Source organism: Eschrichtius robustus, chromosome 1 (genome assembly GCF_028021215.1).
Source record: "Eschrichtius robustus isolate mEscRob2 chromosome 1, mEscRob2.pri, whole genome shotgun sequence".
Taxonomy (NCBI): Eukaryota; Metazoa; Chordata; class Mammalia; order Artiodactyla; family Eschrichtiidae; genus Eschrichtius; species Eschrichtius robustus.
The window spans coordinates 91,532,755-91,548,728 of NC_090824.1; the positions used below are offsets into that span (position 1 = coordinate 91,532,755).

Sequence of the window (15,974 nt, forward strand, 5' to 3'; positions counted from 1 at the left end):
TATAGCTGATTTACAATATTATAAGTTTCAGGTGTACAACATAGTGGTTCACAATTTTTAGAGATTATACTCCATTTATAGTTAGAAAATATTGGAAAGGTGGACTTTTCAATAGATGGTGCTGTGACAGTGGGTAACCATTTGGAAAAAGATAAAATTAGATCCATACTTGACACCATACAAAAGAAAAACCTCCAGTGGATCAGAGATCTAAATGAAAAAACAATGAAAGCATACATGTTCTAGAAGAAAATTCCTTGCTTTAAGAAAAGACTTTCTGGGCTTCCCTGGTGGCGTAGTGGTTAAGAATCCACCTGCCAATGAAGGGGACACAGGTTCGAGCCCTGGTCCGGGAAGATCCCACATGCTGCGGAGCAACTAAGGCTGTGCGCCACAACTACCGAGCCTGCGCTCTAGAGCCCGCGAGCCACAACTACTGAAGCCCGCGCGGCTAGAGCCCGTGCTCCGCAACAAGACAAGCCACCGCAGTGAGAAGCCTGCATACCTCAATGTAGAGTAGCCCCCGCTCGCCGCAACTAGAGAAAGCCCGCGTGCAGCAACGAAGACCTAACACAGCCCAAAATAAATAAATAAAATAAATAAATTTAAAAAAAAGAAAAGACTTTCTAATTGACTTGGAATCCAGAGGGAATAAAAGAAAAGATTAAATTTTACTGCATAAATGTGGTGGGGTACATAGCACTTAATGGGGAAAACACTAGAGGCATTTCCATTAAGAGAAGAACAAAGCAATGATGCCCATTTTCTCTGCCACTGTTCATTCACACTGTACTAGAGGTTTTGCCAGTGCAGTTAGAGAAATCAACTGTGGAGGCACACGAATTGGTAAAGAAGGAATAAAGCTATCTCTTGTTTGCAGGTGATATGGTAGTATACCTGGGAAAACCCTAGAGAATCAATGATGGAACTAACTTAAGTGAAATGAATTTAGTAAGGTAGCAAGATAAAAATTAACATAAACCAATAGGTTTTCTATACTAAAATAGTAACTGGTTAGAGGACATAAAAGGAAAAAAAAAACCTATTAACAATGGCAACAGAGATGATGAAATACTTAGGAATAAACCTAAAGAGAAATGCGCAAAACCTCTAAGAGAAACTTTAAAACACTCCTTGAAAGATACAGAGGTAGCCTTGAACAGATGGAAAGATAGCCCTTTTTCTTGGCTAGGGCAGTTCAACATTATAAGATGTCAGTTCTCCCAAAATTAATTCAGAAATTTAATGCAACACCAAAAAAAACCCCAACAAACTTGTTTCTGTGGAGTTAGACAAGCTGATAATAAAGATCACATGGAAAAGTAAACATGCAAGAATTATTAACGGAGGTCCTTTTCTTTAGGATAACTGGGATGATGATGATGATGATGAAAAAAAAGAAGAAGCAGAAGTAAAACCAGGTGAGCCATTGGGGTTCTTCCATTTTTGGTTTTATATCTTAGTGAATATCTGATGCTTATGTTAAGACAAATGAGAAAATGCCTACAAAATCGGAAATTTTGGTTATTTTTAGAAACCAAACATCCTTCCATTCCCACTTCATTCTCTTCTCCCTGTATCTCTTCTCTCTCCTCAAAACATAATCAGATTAGATACCTGCCAAATTTCTGTTTGAGTGTTTTTGTTAAAGGAGAGAGTAAAAGATAAGGCATCATAGTTGAATGATCTAAGTCCTGCCTAAAGGACTGTAGGGAAATAAGAAGGGAGATGTTTGGATCTTAGGGGTCAAATTAGAGAGGAGAAAGGGAGAGTCCCAGAACTTTCCTATTCTTATTTGTCAGGAAATCACCATACGAAATTGGAGCTGGGTGAGGTTTGGTCTCTTGAAGTATATAAGTATCATGTCTGTCTCATTCATAAACTGGCAAGTATTCAAGATAACTGTGATTAAAACATTACTTTCAGAAGTAAAAATTTCAGAAAAGAAAAAAACAGCAGAGAAGATAAAAGAGAAAGAACGGCAGCAGAAGAAAAGGCAAGAAGAAATTAAAAAGAGGGTAAGTACTATTTATTTTCTAAAATACAGAATTCTCACATCAGTAGCGGTACAGTATCTTAATAGGCAATATTACCTAATCATTTGAAGGGCTTTGTAAGGACTATAAATGGATACCATCAGATAAGATGATCCCAAACAAACTGAATTTGTTGTTTTTGCAAAAACCAAACCCAGAAGCTTTATGTATTAGAATGCCTTTTTAAGTTTTCACAGACATTTGGGAACATGACTGTGTTGTGACCATAGTCAGTGATTTTTGTCAGTGCCTGCAGTTCTCTCTAGCTATGATTATTCTTTTTTTTTTTGCAGTGTACATTTTGAGTGAATACAGAAAGTGTCCATTTCTGTGCCATGTGCTGTATAAATGGTTTTGTTCTTGATTATTTGGAGCAAGATCAGGAATTTTGTGTTAATTTACTTGCTTTTTGAATAGAAGACACATTTACATGATTCAAAAATCAGAATGATATTAAGAAGCACTCCCAACTCTTCACTCATTTGTCCTGTTTCTTTCCCTCTATCCCATAAGTAAATATTGGTTTATGATGTCTCCAAGGTGACTTTGTACATTTGTATACAACTGTATAGTCATATTCCTCCCAATTTTTATAGTTTTCACCTTGCTTTATTTAATATATCATGGAAATCTTGCCATAGATCATGGCGAGCTTTCTTATTTTATTTTATTTTATTTATTTATTTATTTATTTTTTTAAAACATCTTTATTGAAGTATAATTGCCTTACAATGGTGTGTTAGCTTCTGCTTTATAACAAAGTGAATCAGTTATACATATACATATGTTCCCATATCTCTTCCCTCTTGCGTCTCCCTCCCTCCCACCCTCCCCATCCCACCCCTCTAGGTGGTCACAAAGCACCGAGCTGATCTCCCTGTGCTATGCGGCTGCTTCCCACTAGTTATCTATTTTACATTTGGTAGTGTATATATGTCCATGACACTCTCTTACCCTGTCACATCTCACCCCACCCCCTCCCCATATCCTCAAGTCCATTCTCTAGTAGGTCTGTGTCTTTATTCCCATCTTGCCACTAGGTTCTTCATGGCCTTTTTTTTTTTTTTTTTTTTCCCTTAGATTCCGTATATATGTGTTAGCATACTGTATTTGTTTTTCTCTTTCTGACTTACTTCACTCTGTATGACAGACTCTAACTCCATCCACCTCATTACAAATACCTCCATTTCATTTCTTTTTATGGCTGAGTAATATTCCATTGTATATATGTGCCACATCTTCTTTATCCATTCATCTGTCGATGGACATTTAGGTTGCTTCCATGTCCTGGCTATTGTAAATAGAGCTGCAATGAACATTTTGGTACATGACTCTTTTTGACCTATGGTTTTCTCAGGGTATATGCCCAGTATTGGGATTGCTGGGTCTTATGGTAGTTCTATTTGTAGTTTTTTCAGGAACCTCCATACTGTTCTCCATAGTGGCTGTATCAATTTACATTCCCACCAACAGTGCAAGAGTGTTCCCTTTCCTCCACACCCTCTCCAGCATTTATTGTTTCTAGATTTTTTGATGATGGCCATTCTGACCGGTGTGAGATGATATCTCATTGTAGTTTTGATTTGCATTTCTCTAATGATTAATGATGTTGAGCATTCTTTCATGTGTCTGTAGGCCATCTGTATATCTTCTTTGGAGAAATGTCTATTTAGGTCTTCTGCCCATTTTTGGATTGGGTTGTTCGTTTTTTTGTTATTGAGCTGCATGAGCTGCTTGTAAATCTTGGAGATTAATCCTTTGTCAGTTGCTTCATTTGCAAATATTTTCTCCCATTCTGAGGGTTGTCTTTTGGTCTTGTTTATGGTTTCCTTTGCTGTGCAAAAGCTTTTAAGTTTCATTAGGTCCCATTTGTTTATTTGTGTTCTTATTTCCATTTCTCTGGGAGCTGGGTCAAAAAGAATCTTGCTGTGATGTATGTCATAGACTGTTCTGCCTATGTTTTCCTCTAAGAGTTTGATAGTGTCTGCCCTTACACTTAGGTCTTTAATCCATTTTGAGTTTATTTTTGTGCATGGTGTCAGGGAGTGTTCTAATTTCATACTTTTACATGTAGCTGTCCAATTTTCCCAGCACCACTTATTGAAGAGGCTGTCTTTTCTCCACTGTATATGCTTGCCTCCTTTATCAAAGATAAGGTGACCATATGTGTGTGGGTTTATCTCTGGGCTTTCTATCCTGTTCCATTGATCTATATTTCTGTTTTTGTGCCAGTACCAAACTGTCTTGATTACTGAAGCTTTGTAATATAGTCTGAAGTCAGGGAGCCTGATTCCCCCAGCTCCATTTTTCGTTCTCAAGATTGCTTTGGCTATTCGGGGTCTTTTGTGTTTCCATACAAATTGTGAAATTTTTTGTTCTAGTTCTGTGAAAAATGCCAGTGGTAGTTTGATAGGGATTGCATTGAATCTGTAGATTGCTTTGGGTAGTAGAGTCATTTTCACAATGTTGATTCTTCCAGTCCAGGAACATGGTATATCTCTCCATCTATTTGTATCATCTTTAATTTCTTTCATCAGTGTCTTATAATTTTCTGCATACAGGTCTTTTGTCTCCTTAGGTAGGTTTATTCCTAGATATTTTATTCTTTTTGTTGCAGTGGTAAACGGGAGTGTTTTCTTAATTTCACTTTCAGATTTTTCGTCATTAGTGTATAGAAATGCAAGAGATTTCTGTGCATTAATTTTGTATCCTGCTACTTTACCAAATTCATTGATTAGCTCTAGGAGTTTTCTGGTAGCATCTTTAGGATTCTCTACGTATAGTATCATGTCATCTGCAAATAGTGACAGCTTTACTTCTTCTTTTCCGATTTGGATTCCTTTTATTTCTTTGTCTTCTCTGATTGCTGTGGCTAACACTTCCAAAACTATGTTGAATAATAGTGGTGAGAGTGGGCAACCTTGTCTTGTTCCTGATCTTAGTGGAAATGGTTTCAGTTTTTCACCATTGAGGACAATGTTGGCTGTGGGTTTGTCATATATGGCCTTTATTATGTTGAGGAAAGTTCCCTCTGTGCCTACTTTCTGCAGGGCTTTTATCATAAATGGGTGTTGAATTTTGTCGAAAGCTTTCTCTGCATCTATTGAGATGATCATATGGTTTTTCTCCTTCAATTTGTTAATATGGTGTATCACATTGATTGATTTGCATATATTGAAGAATCCTTGCATTCCTGGGATAAACCCCACTTGATCATCGTGTATGATCCTTTTAATTTTCTGTTGGATTCTGTTTGCTAGTATTTTGTTGAGGATTTTTGCATCTATGTTCATCAGTGATATTGGCCTGTAGTTTTCTTTCTTTGTGACATCTTTGTCTGGTTTTAAAGTAATACATTTTAATTTAGTGTACATTACATTTTTTTTTAAAGTCATGTTCCTTGCTTTTTTTTTTTTTCAAATTTTATTTATTTATTTATTTATTTTTGGCTGTGTTGGGTCTTCGTTTCTGTGCGAGGGCTTTCTCCAGTTGCGGCAAGCGGGGGCCACTCTTCATCGCGGTGTGCGGGCCTCTCACTATCGCTGCCTCTCTTGTTGCAGCGCACAGGCTCCAGACGCGCAGGCTCAGTAATTGTGGCTCACGGGCCTAGTTGCTCCGCGGCATGTGGGATCTTCCCAGACCAGGGCTCGAACCCGTGTCCCCTGCATTGGCAGGCAGATTCTCAACCACTGCGCCACCAGGGAAGCCCTCTTTGTCTGGTTTTGGTATCAGGGTGATGGTAGCCTCGTAGAATGAGTTTGGGAGTGTTCCTCCCTCTGCTGTATTTTGGAAGAGTTTGAGAAGGATAGGTGTTAGCTCTTCTCTAAATGTTTGATAGAATTCACCTGTGAAGCCATCTGGTCCTGGGCTTTTGTTTGTTGGAAGGTTTTTAATCACAGTTTCAATTTCAGTGCTTGTGATTGGTCTGTTCATATTTTCTATTTCTTCCCGGTTCAGTCTTGGCAGTTTGTGCATTTCTAAGAATCTGTCCATTTCTTCCAGGTTGTCCATTTTATTGGCATAGAGTTGCTTGTAGTAATCTCTCATGATCGTTTGTATTTCTGCAGTGTCAGTGGTTACTTCTCCTTTTTCATTTCTAATTCTATTGATTTGAGTCTTCTCCCTTTTTCTCTTGATGAGTCTGGCTAATGGTTTATCAATTTTGTTTATCTTCTCAAAGAACCAGCTTTTAGTTTCATTGATTTTTGCTATTGTTTCCTTCATTTCTTTTTCATTTATTTCTGACCTGATCTTTATAATTTCTTTCCTTCTGCTGGCTTTGGGGTTTTTTTGTTCTTCTTTCTCTAATTGCTTTAGGTGCAAGGTTAGGTTGTTTATTCGAGATGTTTCCTGTTTCTTGAGGTAGGCTTGTATTGCTATAAACTTCCCTCTTAGCACTGCTTTTGCTGCGTCCCATAGGTTTTGGGTCGTCGTATCTCCATTGTCATTTGTTTCTAGGTATTTTTTTGATTTCCCCTTTGATTTCTTCAGTGATCACTTCGTTATTAAGTAGTGTATTGTGTAGCCTCCATGTGTTTGTATTTTTTACAGATCTTTTCCTGTAATTGATATCTAGTCTCATAGCGTTGTGGTCGGAAAGGATACTTGATACGATTTCAATTTTCTTAAATTTACCAAGGCTTGATTTGTGACCCAAGATATGATCTATCCTGGAGAATGTTCCATGAGCACTTGAGAAAAATGTGTATTCTGTTGTTTTTGGGTGGAATGTCCTATAAATATCAATTAAGTCCATCTTGTTTAATGTATCATTTAAAGCTTGTGTTTCCTTATTTATTTTCATTTTGGATGATCTGTCCATTGGTGAAAGTGGGGTGTTAAAGTCCCCTACTATGATTGTGTTGCTGTCGATTTCCCCTTTTATGGCTGTTAGTATTTGCCTTATGTATTGAGGTGCTGCTATGTTGGGTGCATAAATATTTACAATTGTTATACCTTCCTCTTGGATCGATCCCTTGATCATTATATAGTGTCCTTCTTTGTCTCTTGTAATAGTCTTTATTTTAAAGTCTATTTTGTCTGATATGAGAATTGCTACTCCAGCTTTCTTTTGATTTCCATTTGCATGGAATATCTTTTTCCATCCCCTCACTTTCAGTCTGTATGTGTCTCTAGGTCTGAAGTGGGTCTCTTGTAGACAGCATATATATGGGTCTTGTTTTTGTATCCATTCAGCCAGCCTGTGTCTTTTGGTGGGAGCATTTAATCCTTTTACATTCAAGGTAATTATCGATATGTATGTTCCTATTCCCATTTTCTTAAATGTTTTGGGTTTGTTATTGTAGGTGTTTTCCTTCTCTTGTGTTTCTTGCCTAGAGAAGTTCCTTTAGCATTTGTTGTAAAGCTGGTTTGGTGGTGCTGAACTCTCTCAGCTTTTGCTTGTCTGTAAAGGTTTTAATTTCTCCATCACATCTGAATGAGATCCTTGCTGGGTAGAGTAATCTTGGTTGTAGGTTTTTCTCCTTCATCACTTTAAGTATATCCTGCCACTCCCTTCTGGCTTGCAGAGTTTCTGCTGAAAGATCAGACGTTAACCTTATGGGGATTCCCTTGTGTGTTATTTGTTGTTTTTCCCTTGCTGCCTTTAATATGTTTTCCTTATATTTAATTTTTGACAGTTTGATTAATATGTGTCTTGGCGTGTTTCTCCTTGGGTTTATCCTGTATGGGACTCTCTGTGCTTCCAGGACTTGATTAACTATTTCCTTTCCCATATTAGGGAAGTTTTCAACTATAATCTCTTCAAATATTTTCTCAGTCCCTTTCTTTTTCTCTTCTTCTTCTGGGACCCCTGTAATTCGAATGTTGGTGCGTTTAATGTTGTCCCAGAGGTCTCTGAGACTGTCCTCAGTTCTTTTCATTCTTTTTTCTTTATCCTGCTCTGCAGTAGTTATTTCCACCATTTTATCTTCCAGGTCACTTATCCTTTCTTCTGCCTCAGTTATTCTGCTATTGATCCCATCTAGAGTATTTTTAATTTCATTTATTGTGTTTTTCATCATTGCTTGGTTCCTCTTTAGTTCTTCTACGTCCTTGTTAAATGTTTCTTGCATTTTGTTTATTCTATTTCCAAGATTTTGGATCATCCTTACTATCATTATTCTGAATTCTTTTTCAGGTAGACTGCCTATTTCCTCTTCATTTGTTAAGTCTGGTGTGTTTTGACCCTGCTCCTTCATCTGCTGTGTGTTTTTCTGTCGTCTCATTTTGCTTATCTTACTGTGTTTGGGGTCTCCTTTTCACAGGTTGCAGGTTCGTAGTTCCCTTTGTTTTTGGTATCTGTCCCCAGTGGCTAAGGTTGGTTCAGTGGGTTGTGTAGGCTTCCTGGTGGAGGGAACTAGTGCCTGAGTTCTGGTGGATGAGGCTGGATCTTGTCTTTTTGGTGGGCACGTCCACGTCTGGTGGTGTATTTTGGGGTGTCTGTGGCCTTATTATGATTTTAGGCAGCCTCTCTGCTAATGGATGGGGCTGTGTTCCTGTCTTGCTAGTTGTTTGGCATAGGGTGTTCAGCACTGTAGCTTGCTGGTCATTGAGTGATGCTGGGTCTTGATGTTGAGATGGAGATCTCTGAGAGATTTTTGCCGTTTGGTATTACGTGGAGCTGGGAGGTCTCTTGTGGACCAGTGTCCTGAAGTTGGCTCTCCCACCTCAGAGGTACGGCCCTGATGCCTGGCTGGAGCACCAAGAGCCTTTCGTCCACACGGCTCAGAGTAAAAGGGAGAAAAAATAGAAAGAAAGAAAGAGGCTATAATATAGTGAGGTAAAATAAAGCTATTATAAAGCAAAGCTATACAGACAAAATCTCACCCATAAGCATATACATATACACTCACAAAAAAAAAGGAAAAGGGGAAAAATTAATATATCCTGCTCCCAAAGTCCACCTCCTGAATTTGGGATGATTCGTTGTCTATTCAGGTATTCAACAGATGCAGGCACATCAAGTTGTTTGTGGAGTTTTAATCCGCTGCTTCTGAGGCTGCTGGGAGAGATTTCCCCTTCTCTTCTCTGTTCGCACAGCTCCTGGGGATCAGCTTTGGATTTGGACCCGCCTCTGCGTGTAGGTCGCCTGAGGGCGTCTGTTCCCCGCCCAGACAGAACGGGGTTAAAGGAGCAGCTGCTTCGGGGGCTCTGGCTCACCCAGGCCGCGGGGAGGGAGGGGTACAGAGGAGGCGGGGCGAGCCTGCGGCATCAGAGGCCGGCGCGACGTTGCAGCAGCCTGAGGCGCGCAGTGCGTTCTCCCGGGGAAGTTGTCCCTGGATCACGGGACCCTGGCAGTGGCGGGCTGCACAGGCTCCCGGGAGGGGCGGTGTGGAGAGTGACCTGTGCTCGCACTCAGGCTTTTTGGAGGCGGCAGCAGCAGCCCCAGCGTCTCACGCCTGTCTCTGGGGTCCGCGCTGATAGCCGCGGCTCGCGCCAGTCTCTGGAGTTCATTTAGGCGGCGCTCTGAATCCCCTCTCCTCGCGCGCCGTGAAACAGAGGCAAGAAAAAGTCTCTTGCCTCTTCGGCAGCTGCAGACTTTTTCCCGGTCTCCCTCCCGGCCAGCTGTGGTGCGCTAACCCCTTCAGGCTGTGTTCACGCCGCCAACCCCAGTCCTCTCCCTGCCATCCGACCGAAGCTGAGCCCCAGCTCCCAGCCCCGCCCGCCCCGGCGGGTGAGCAGACAAGCCTCTCGGGCTGGTGAGTGCTGCTCGGCGCCGAGCCTCCGTGCGGGAATCTCTCCGCTTTGCCCTCCGCGCCCCTGTGGCTGCGCTCTCCTCCGTGGCTCTGAAGCTTCCCCTCTCTGCCACCCGCAGTCTCTGCCCGCGAAGGGGCTTCCTAGTGCGTGGAAATCTTTCCTCCTTCACAGCTCCCTCCCACTGGTGCAGGTGCCGTCCCTATTCTTTTGTCTCTGTTATTTCTTTTTTCTTTTGCCCTACCCAAGTACCGGGGGAGTTTCTTGCCTTTTGGGAGGTCTGACGTTTTCTGCCAGCGTTCAGTGGGTGTTCTGTAGGAGCAGTTCCACGTGTAGATGTATTTCTACTGTATTTGTGGGAAGGAAGGTGATCTCCGCGTCTTACTCTTCCGCCATCTTCTCTCTAGAACCTCTTATTTTATTTTTAACCTGGGCCCCCGCAGTGAAAATGCCCAGTCCTAACCACTGGACCACCAGGGAATTCCCTTGACTTTTCATTAAGAAAAATTTCAAGCAAATAGCATGATGGATAATCATACAAATTACCTAAATTTAACAGTTGTTAATATTTTACCATACTTCATCTGTTCTTTTTTTGCTAAAATATAATCAAATAAATAACAAACATTATGCATTTTACCTTTAAATACTTCAGTATACATCTCTGAAAAAGCAAGAATGTTTCTCACATGATTACTTTCCTAATGTAATGAACAATAATTTTGTAACATCATCTAATACTCAGTTTATATACATTTCTTTAATTGTCCCAAAATGTTTTTACATATGGTTTGTTCAGACAAGGACCTTGCATTTACTTTGTTGTTAATGTATCCTAAGTCTCTTAGAGTGTATGTCTTTCTCTTTAGAATGACATTGACTTATTGAAGAGAGTAGGGCAGTTGTCTTGTAGAACACCCCACCGTCTAGATTTGTCTTATTGCTTCCTTGTAGTTACAATTTCCTGTAACTTGGCGGTGAAGTCTGAAAGTTTGATTGGATTCAGATTAAACATTTTTGGTTGGAATACTTCAGAGGTAATGCTGTATGCTTCATACTGCATCACACACATCAGGAGTCATGTAATGTCTGTCCTATTATTAGTGATGCTAAAATTGATTACTGGGTTAAGTTGGTGACAGTCTGATCCTTCTGTTGTAAAATTAATTACATATTTCTTCTTACAGGTAATCCAGTTTCACATCAACTTGTCACCCAGTAGTTTTAGTGTCATTGATGATCATTGCCTAATTATTTCTTAAGGGATTGCAGAATGGTGGTTTTTCATTCTATGACTTTTCTTCCATTTTTTTATTGGCTGGCTTTTTTTTCTTTTTTGCTATTTGGTTACTTTGGATATGGTTTGTATTAGAAAATGTAAAAGCTTCTTTTCTTTTAATTGCCAATTTTCAGAGTAAGGAGGGGGTGTAATAACTTTAAGTGGTGAAAAATGAGGGATTTTGTGGGGTTTTTTTTTTTTTTTTTTAAGGAAAGAGAGAGGATGCTTTCACTCTCCCTTATTTTTATTTTTATTTGTTTATTTATTTATTTATTTTTGGCTGTGTTGGGTCTTCGTTTTCTGTGCGAGGGCCTTCTCTAGTTGCGGCAAGTGGGGGCCACTCTTCATCGCGGTGCGCGGGCCTCTCACTATCGCGGCCTCTCTTGTTGCGGAGCACAGGCTCCAGACGCGCAGGCTCAGTAGCTGTGGCTCACGGGGCCTAGTTGCTCCGCGGCATGTGGGATCTTCCCAGACCAGGGCCCGAACCCGTGTCCCCTGCATTGGCAGGCAGATTCTCAACCACTGCGCCACCAAGGAAGCCCGATTTTGTGGGTTTTAATTTTTTCTTTTTGAGTAAATTTATGGACTTACAGGTTTTTATACATTTCATTCAGATACAGTGATTATTATTATTATTATTTTTAATTTATTTATTTATGGTTGTGTTGGGTCTTCGTTTCTGTGCGAGGGCTTTCTCCAGTTGTGGCAAGCGGGGGCCACTCTTCATCGCGGTGCGCGGGCCTTCTCACTATCGTGGCCTCTCTCACTATCGCGGCCTCTCTCGTTGCGGAGCGCAGGCTCAGTAATTATGGCGTGCAGTCTCAGTAATTATGGCTCACGGGCCCAGTTGCTCCGCGGCATGTGGGATCTTCCCAGACCAGGGCTCGAACCCGTGTCCCCTGCATTGGCAGGCAGAGTCTCAACCACTGCGCCACCAGGGAAGCCCACAGCGATTATTTTTGATGCTGAAATTGTTCCAACATTGGACAGTAGGGGTCCCTCTAAGCTGTTCCTATCTTCATCCTTTTGACAGAACTCCATTAGTCTTTGAAAGGTTCCTTGTTTTCTGGCACAATAAGTAATGCCTGGGGCTTCCCTGGTGGCACAGTGGTTAAGAATCCGCCTGCCAATGCAGGGGACACGGGTTCGATTCCTGGTCTGGGGAGATCCCACATGCTGCAGAGCAACTAAGCCCATGCGCCACAACTACTGAGCCTGCGCTCTAGAGCCCATAAGCCACAACTACTGAAGCCCGCACACGTAGAGTCCGTGCTCCGCAACAAGAGAAGCCACCGCAATGAGAGCCCGCGCACTGCAACGAAGAGTAACCCCCGCTCACCGCAACTAGAGAGCGCCTGCGTGCAGCAACAAAGACCCAATGCAGCCAAAAATAAATAAAAATTAAAAGAAAAAAATGTAATGCCCAGCTTATCTGGTAAACTCCCTTAGGCCTGGAATCAGCTACTAAAATTCCTTTTTAGTAGCAAATTGTCATGGCCAACAGTGTGTGAGAATGTCTGTTTCCCCCAAGTCAGGAACATTTTAGATTCTTTTTAATAATTTGTATATCTAAAAATACCCACACGTGTGTTTTTTAATTAATTAATTAATTATTGGCTGCGTTGGGTCTTTGTTGCTGCGTGAGGGCTTTCTCTAGTTGCAGCGAGCGGGGGCTACTCGTCATTGCAGTGTGCGAGCTTCTCATTGTGGTGGCTTCTCTTGTTGTGGAGCATGGTCTCTAGGCACACAGGCTTCAGTAGTTGTGGCACGTGGGCTCAGTAGTTGTGGCTCGCGGGCTCTAGAGCGCAGGCTCAGTAGTTGTGGCACACGGGCTTAGTTGCTCTGCAGCATGTGGGATCTTGCCAGACCAGGGATCGAACCCGTGTCTCCTGCACTGGCAGGTGGATTCTTAACCACTGCACCACCAGGGAAGTCCCTTCATGTGTGTTTATATGATCAGAACAAGCAATGGATTCTTACAGCTCAGTCTAAGAAGTTGTATTGATTTTATCTTTCTTGGTCATTGAAGTTAGAATTATGCTTATTTTGTTGTATCTTGATATTAGTCTCCAACATAAAGAAACCTTAGTTTGAGTAAATTAATTTTATCTTAGGTCAAGTATTGAGTTAAGATATATTCAATTTTGATGCAGGAAATACTTAATGATGTTCATGTCTACTAAAACAATTGAGGTATTTCCCTTTTTCTTTCGAGAAAGTGTTCTGAGATTTCCTAACTTGGCATCATGACCTTTCTTATTTCATCTTCTCCATGAGAAATAAAATGTGGTCTATTTCAGAAGTGGACTTCTGAATCAAACTCGTCGAACTGCACAGGCATGGGTAACCATGAATGGCACAAATTCCCTTCATCTTTTTCCCACTTTGATAAATATTATCAAAGATAGCCCCTTGTAGTAACATATTTGTTGTAGAAAATTATATCACAGTATATAGAAAGGATATAAACTAAACTGTTAACTGTCATCTCAGAGAAGTGGAACAAAAAGATAAATAGGGGGGAAATGTTTTTCTGATTCTTTGAAAAAATTTTTTTTTCTGTCTACATTGTATTGTCATATGGATGTGCCATCTACTTTACTTAACCATTCTATTGTGGAACATTTAGGTCACCTCTAAATTTATTTGATATTATGAATAATACCCCATTTGACCTCCTTTTGGTTAAATATTTGTATGCAGCTTTGGTTTCTTAAGATGAATACCTACAAGTGGAATTATTTGATTAAAGCATATAAGAATATTTTTAAGACTTGATAAATATTACCAAGTTACCCTAGAAAGGTTGTTTCAATATACAGTCCTAATTAGCCACAGTACGTGAGAGTGCCATTTTCAACTCGTCTGCAATCTCAATTCCTTAATTTAAAAAAATTACCATAAAATAAACCCAGTCTTCAAATCTGAACTCTGTCACATGACCACCTGAGTTAACCCTCTGTTACCATGGGCAGGTTGCTTACCCTCTCTGTGCCTCAGGTTTTTTTCTTGTAAAATTGGGATAAGAGTATCTAAAAGAATGCCTGAAATACAGTAAACACTTTATAAGTGTTTGCTATTATTTATATGTGTCTAGAAAAAAAATTCATACAATACAGAAATGTTCTGAGTCCATTATAATCCCAGCCCTTTTAAAACTTCATTGCTGTCTCATTTTAGTTAGAAGAACCTGAAGAATCTAAAGTGCTAACACCAGACGAACAATTAGCAGATAAACTGCGGCTAAAGAAATTACAGGAAGAGTCAGACCTCGAATTAGCGAAAGAAACTTTTGGTAAGTGGGGGTGTGATAACAGTGCAGTATTGAAGTTCCAGGTGAACACCGTGGAAGTCTTACTGGTTACGAAAATTCAGAAAACACCTTTTTGAAGAAACATGATACTGGCTAATTTAGATAGTAGAAAGCAGTTTTTAATCTCTTTTGTTTATATTTGAGATTTCATTACTTAAGGTAGAGTGAGATACATGTTCAGATTTTTGAATAATTTATTTTGAGTATTGTATAAAAGATGATTAAGATAAAAAGTCATTGTGGAAGCAACCTAAGTGTCCATTGACAGATGAATGGATAAAGAAGATGTGGCACATATATACAATGGAATATTACTGAACCATAAAAAGAAATGAGATTGAGTTATTTGTAGTGAGGTGGATGGACCTAGAGTCTGTCATACAGAGTGAAGTAAGTCAGAAAGAGAAAAACAAATACCGTATGCTAACACATATATATGGAATCTAAAAAAAAAAATGGTTCTGAAGAACCTAGGGGCAGGACAGGAATAAAGACGCAGGCGTAGAGAATGGACTTGAGGACACGGGAAGGGGGAAGGGTAAGATGGGATGAAGTGAGAGAGTGGCATGGACATGTATACACTACCAAATGTAAGATAGATAGCTAGTGGGAAGCAGCTGCATAGCACAGGGAGATGAGCTCGGTGCTTTGTGACCACCTAGAGGGGTGGGATAGGGAGGGTGGGAGGGAGACGCAAGAGGGAGGAGATATGGGGATATATGTGTATGTATAGCTTATTCACTTTGTTATAGAGCAAAAACTAGCACACCATTTTGAAGCAATTATACTCCAATAAAGATGTTTAAAAAAAAAGATAAAAAGTCATTGGACCCAAATAAAGTATACTGCTGCTTTAAATGTATGTATCCACTGGATGAAATTTGGATGAAATGTGAAGTCTGTAGCTTTGAGACTTAAATATTGAACTGACTGTAGGACTGTCCTGTTGTCTTATGTCTGGATAAGATTTAGACAATAGTATGCTGGTCCCAGTGGGGCATTCAGCTTTGGTTGTGCCGCCTTGTGCTCAGGGTCCTTTCTTTCTGTACCCCTTCTTGGCCTTCACCATGCCCTATCTTTAGAGGACTTCCATTTCTGTGTGCCATGCCTGCAGCTGTGGTTAGTGTGTACGATAAAAGATATGTTCAGGATTCTGTAAATAGATAATAAGTTCAGAGTGTTCCAGGGGGATAGTTACATGGCACAGAGGGTAATGTAAGAAACATGGTCAGAGAAATAATTAAAGTTCTCACTTCATTTAACCAAGTTTGTTGTCTATTGAGTGCTTTTCAGAGTAGAATGTTGTGTTGAAACAGTTAAATAACTTTTTTTTTTCAGTATTTATTTGCTTGTGCTGGGTCATAGTTGCGGCACACAGGCTCCTTAGTTGCGGCATGCAAACTCTTAGTTGCGGCATGCCTGTGGGATCTAGTTCCCTGACCAGGTATTGAACCCGGGCCCCCTGCATTGGGAGTGCAGAGTCTCAACCACTGTGCCACCAGGGAAGTCCTGAAACAGTTAAATAACTTTTAAATGAAACCTAGAGCCAAGAAGGATCTAGTTATTTTGATTTCCACCCCCCCCCCACCCTTCTTCTTTAAAATGGATCGAGCAGGCTGACTGTAGCGATCATTCTCCTTTTCACTGGAAG

General features: G+C 40.5%; 1 protein-coding gene across 2 annotated transcripts in view; it reads left to right on the forward strand.

Moving 5' to 3' along the window:
• Positions 1-15,974, forward strand: part of EIF3J (eukaryotic translation initiation factor 3 subunit J) — a 40,196-nt gene that overhangs the window by 19,974 nt on the left and 4,248 nt on the right. For both annotated transcript variants that reach the window (XM_068550721.1, XM_068550712.1), the window contains exons 3-5: positions 1,364-1,421; positions 1,927-2,018; positions 14,191-14,305. In XM_068550721.1, the coding sequence (XP_068406822.1) occupies positions 1,364-1,421; positions 1,927-2,018; positions 14,191-14,305 (265 nt within the window). The remainder of the gene's footprint in view (positions 1-1,363; positions 1,422-1,926; positions 2,019-14,190; positions 14,306-15,974) is intronic.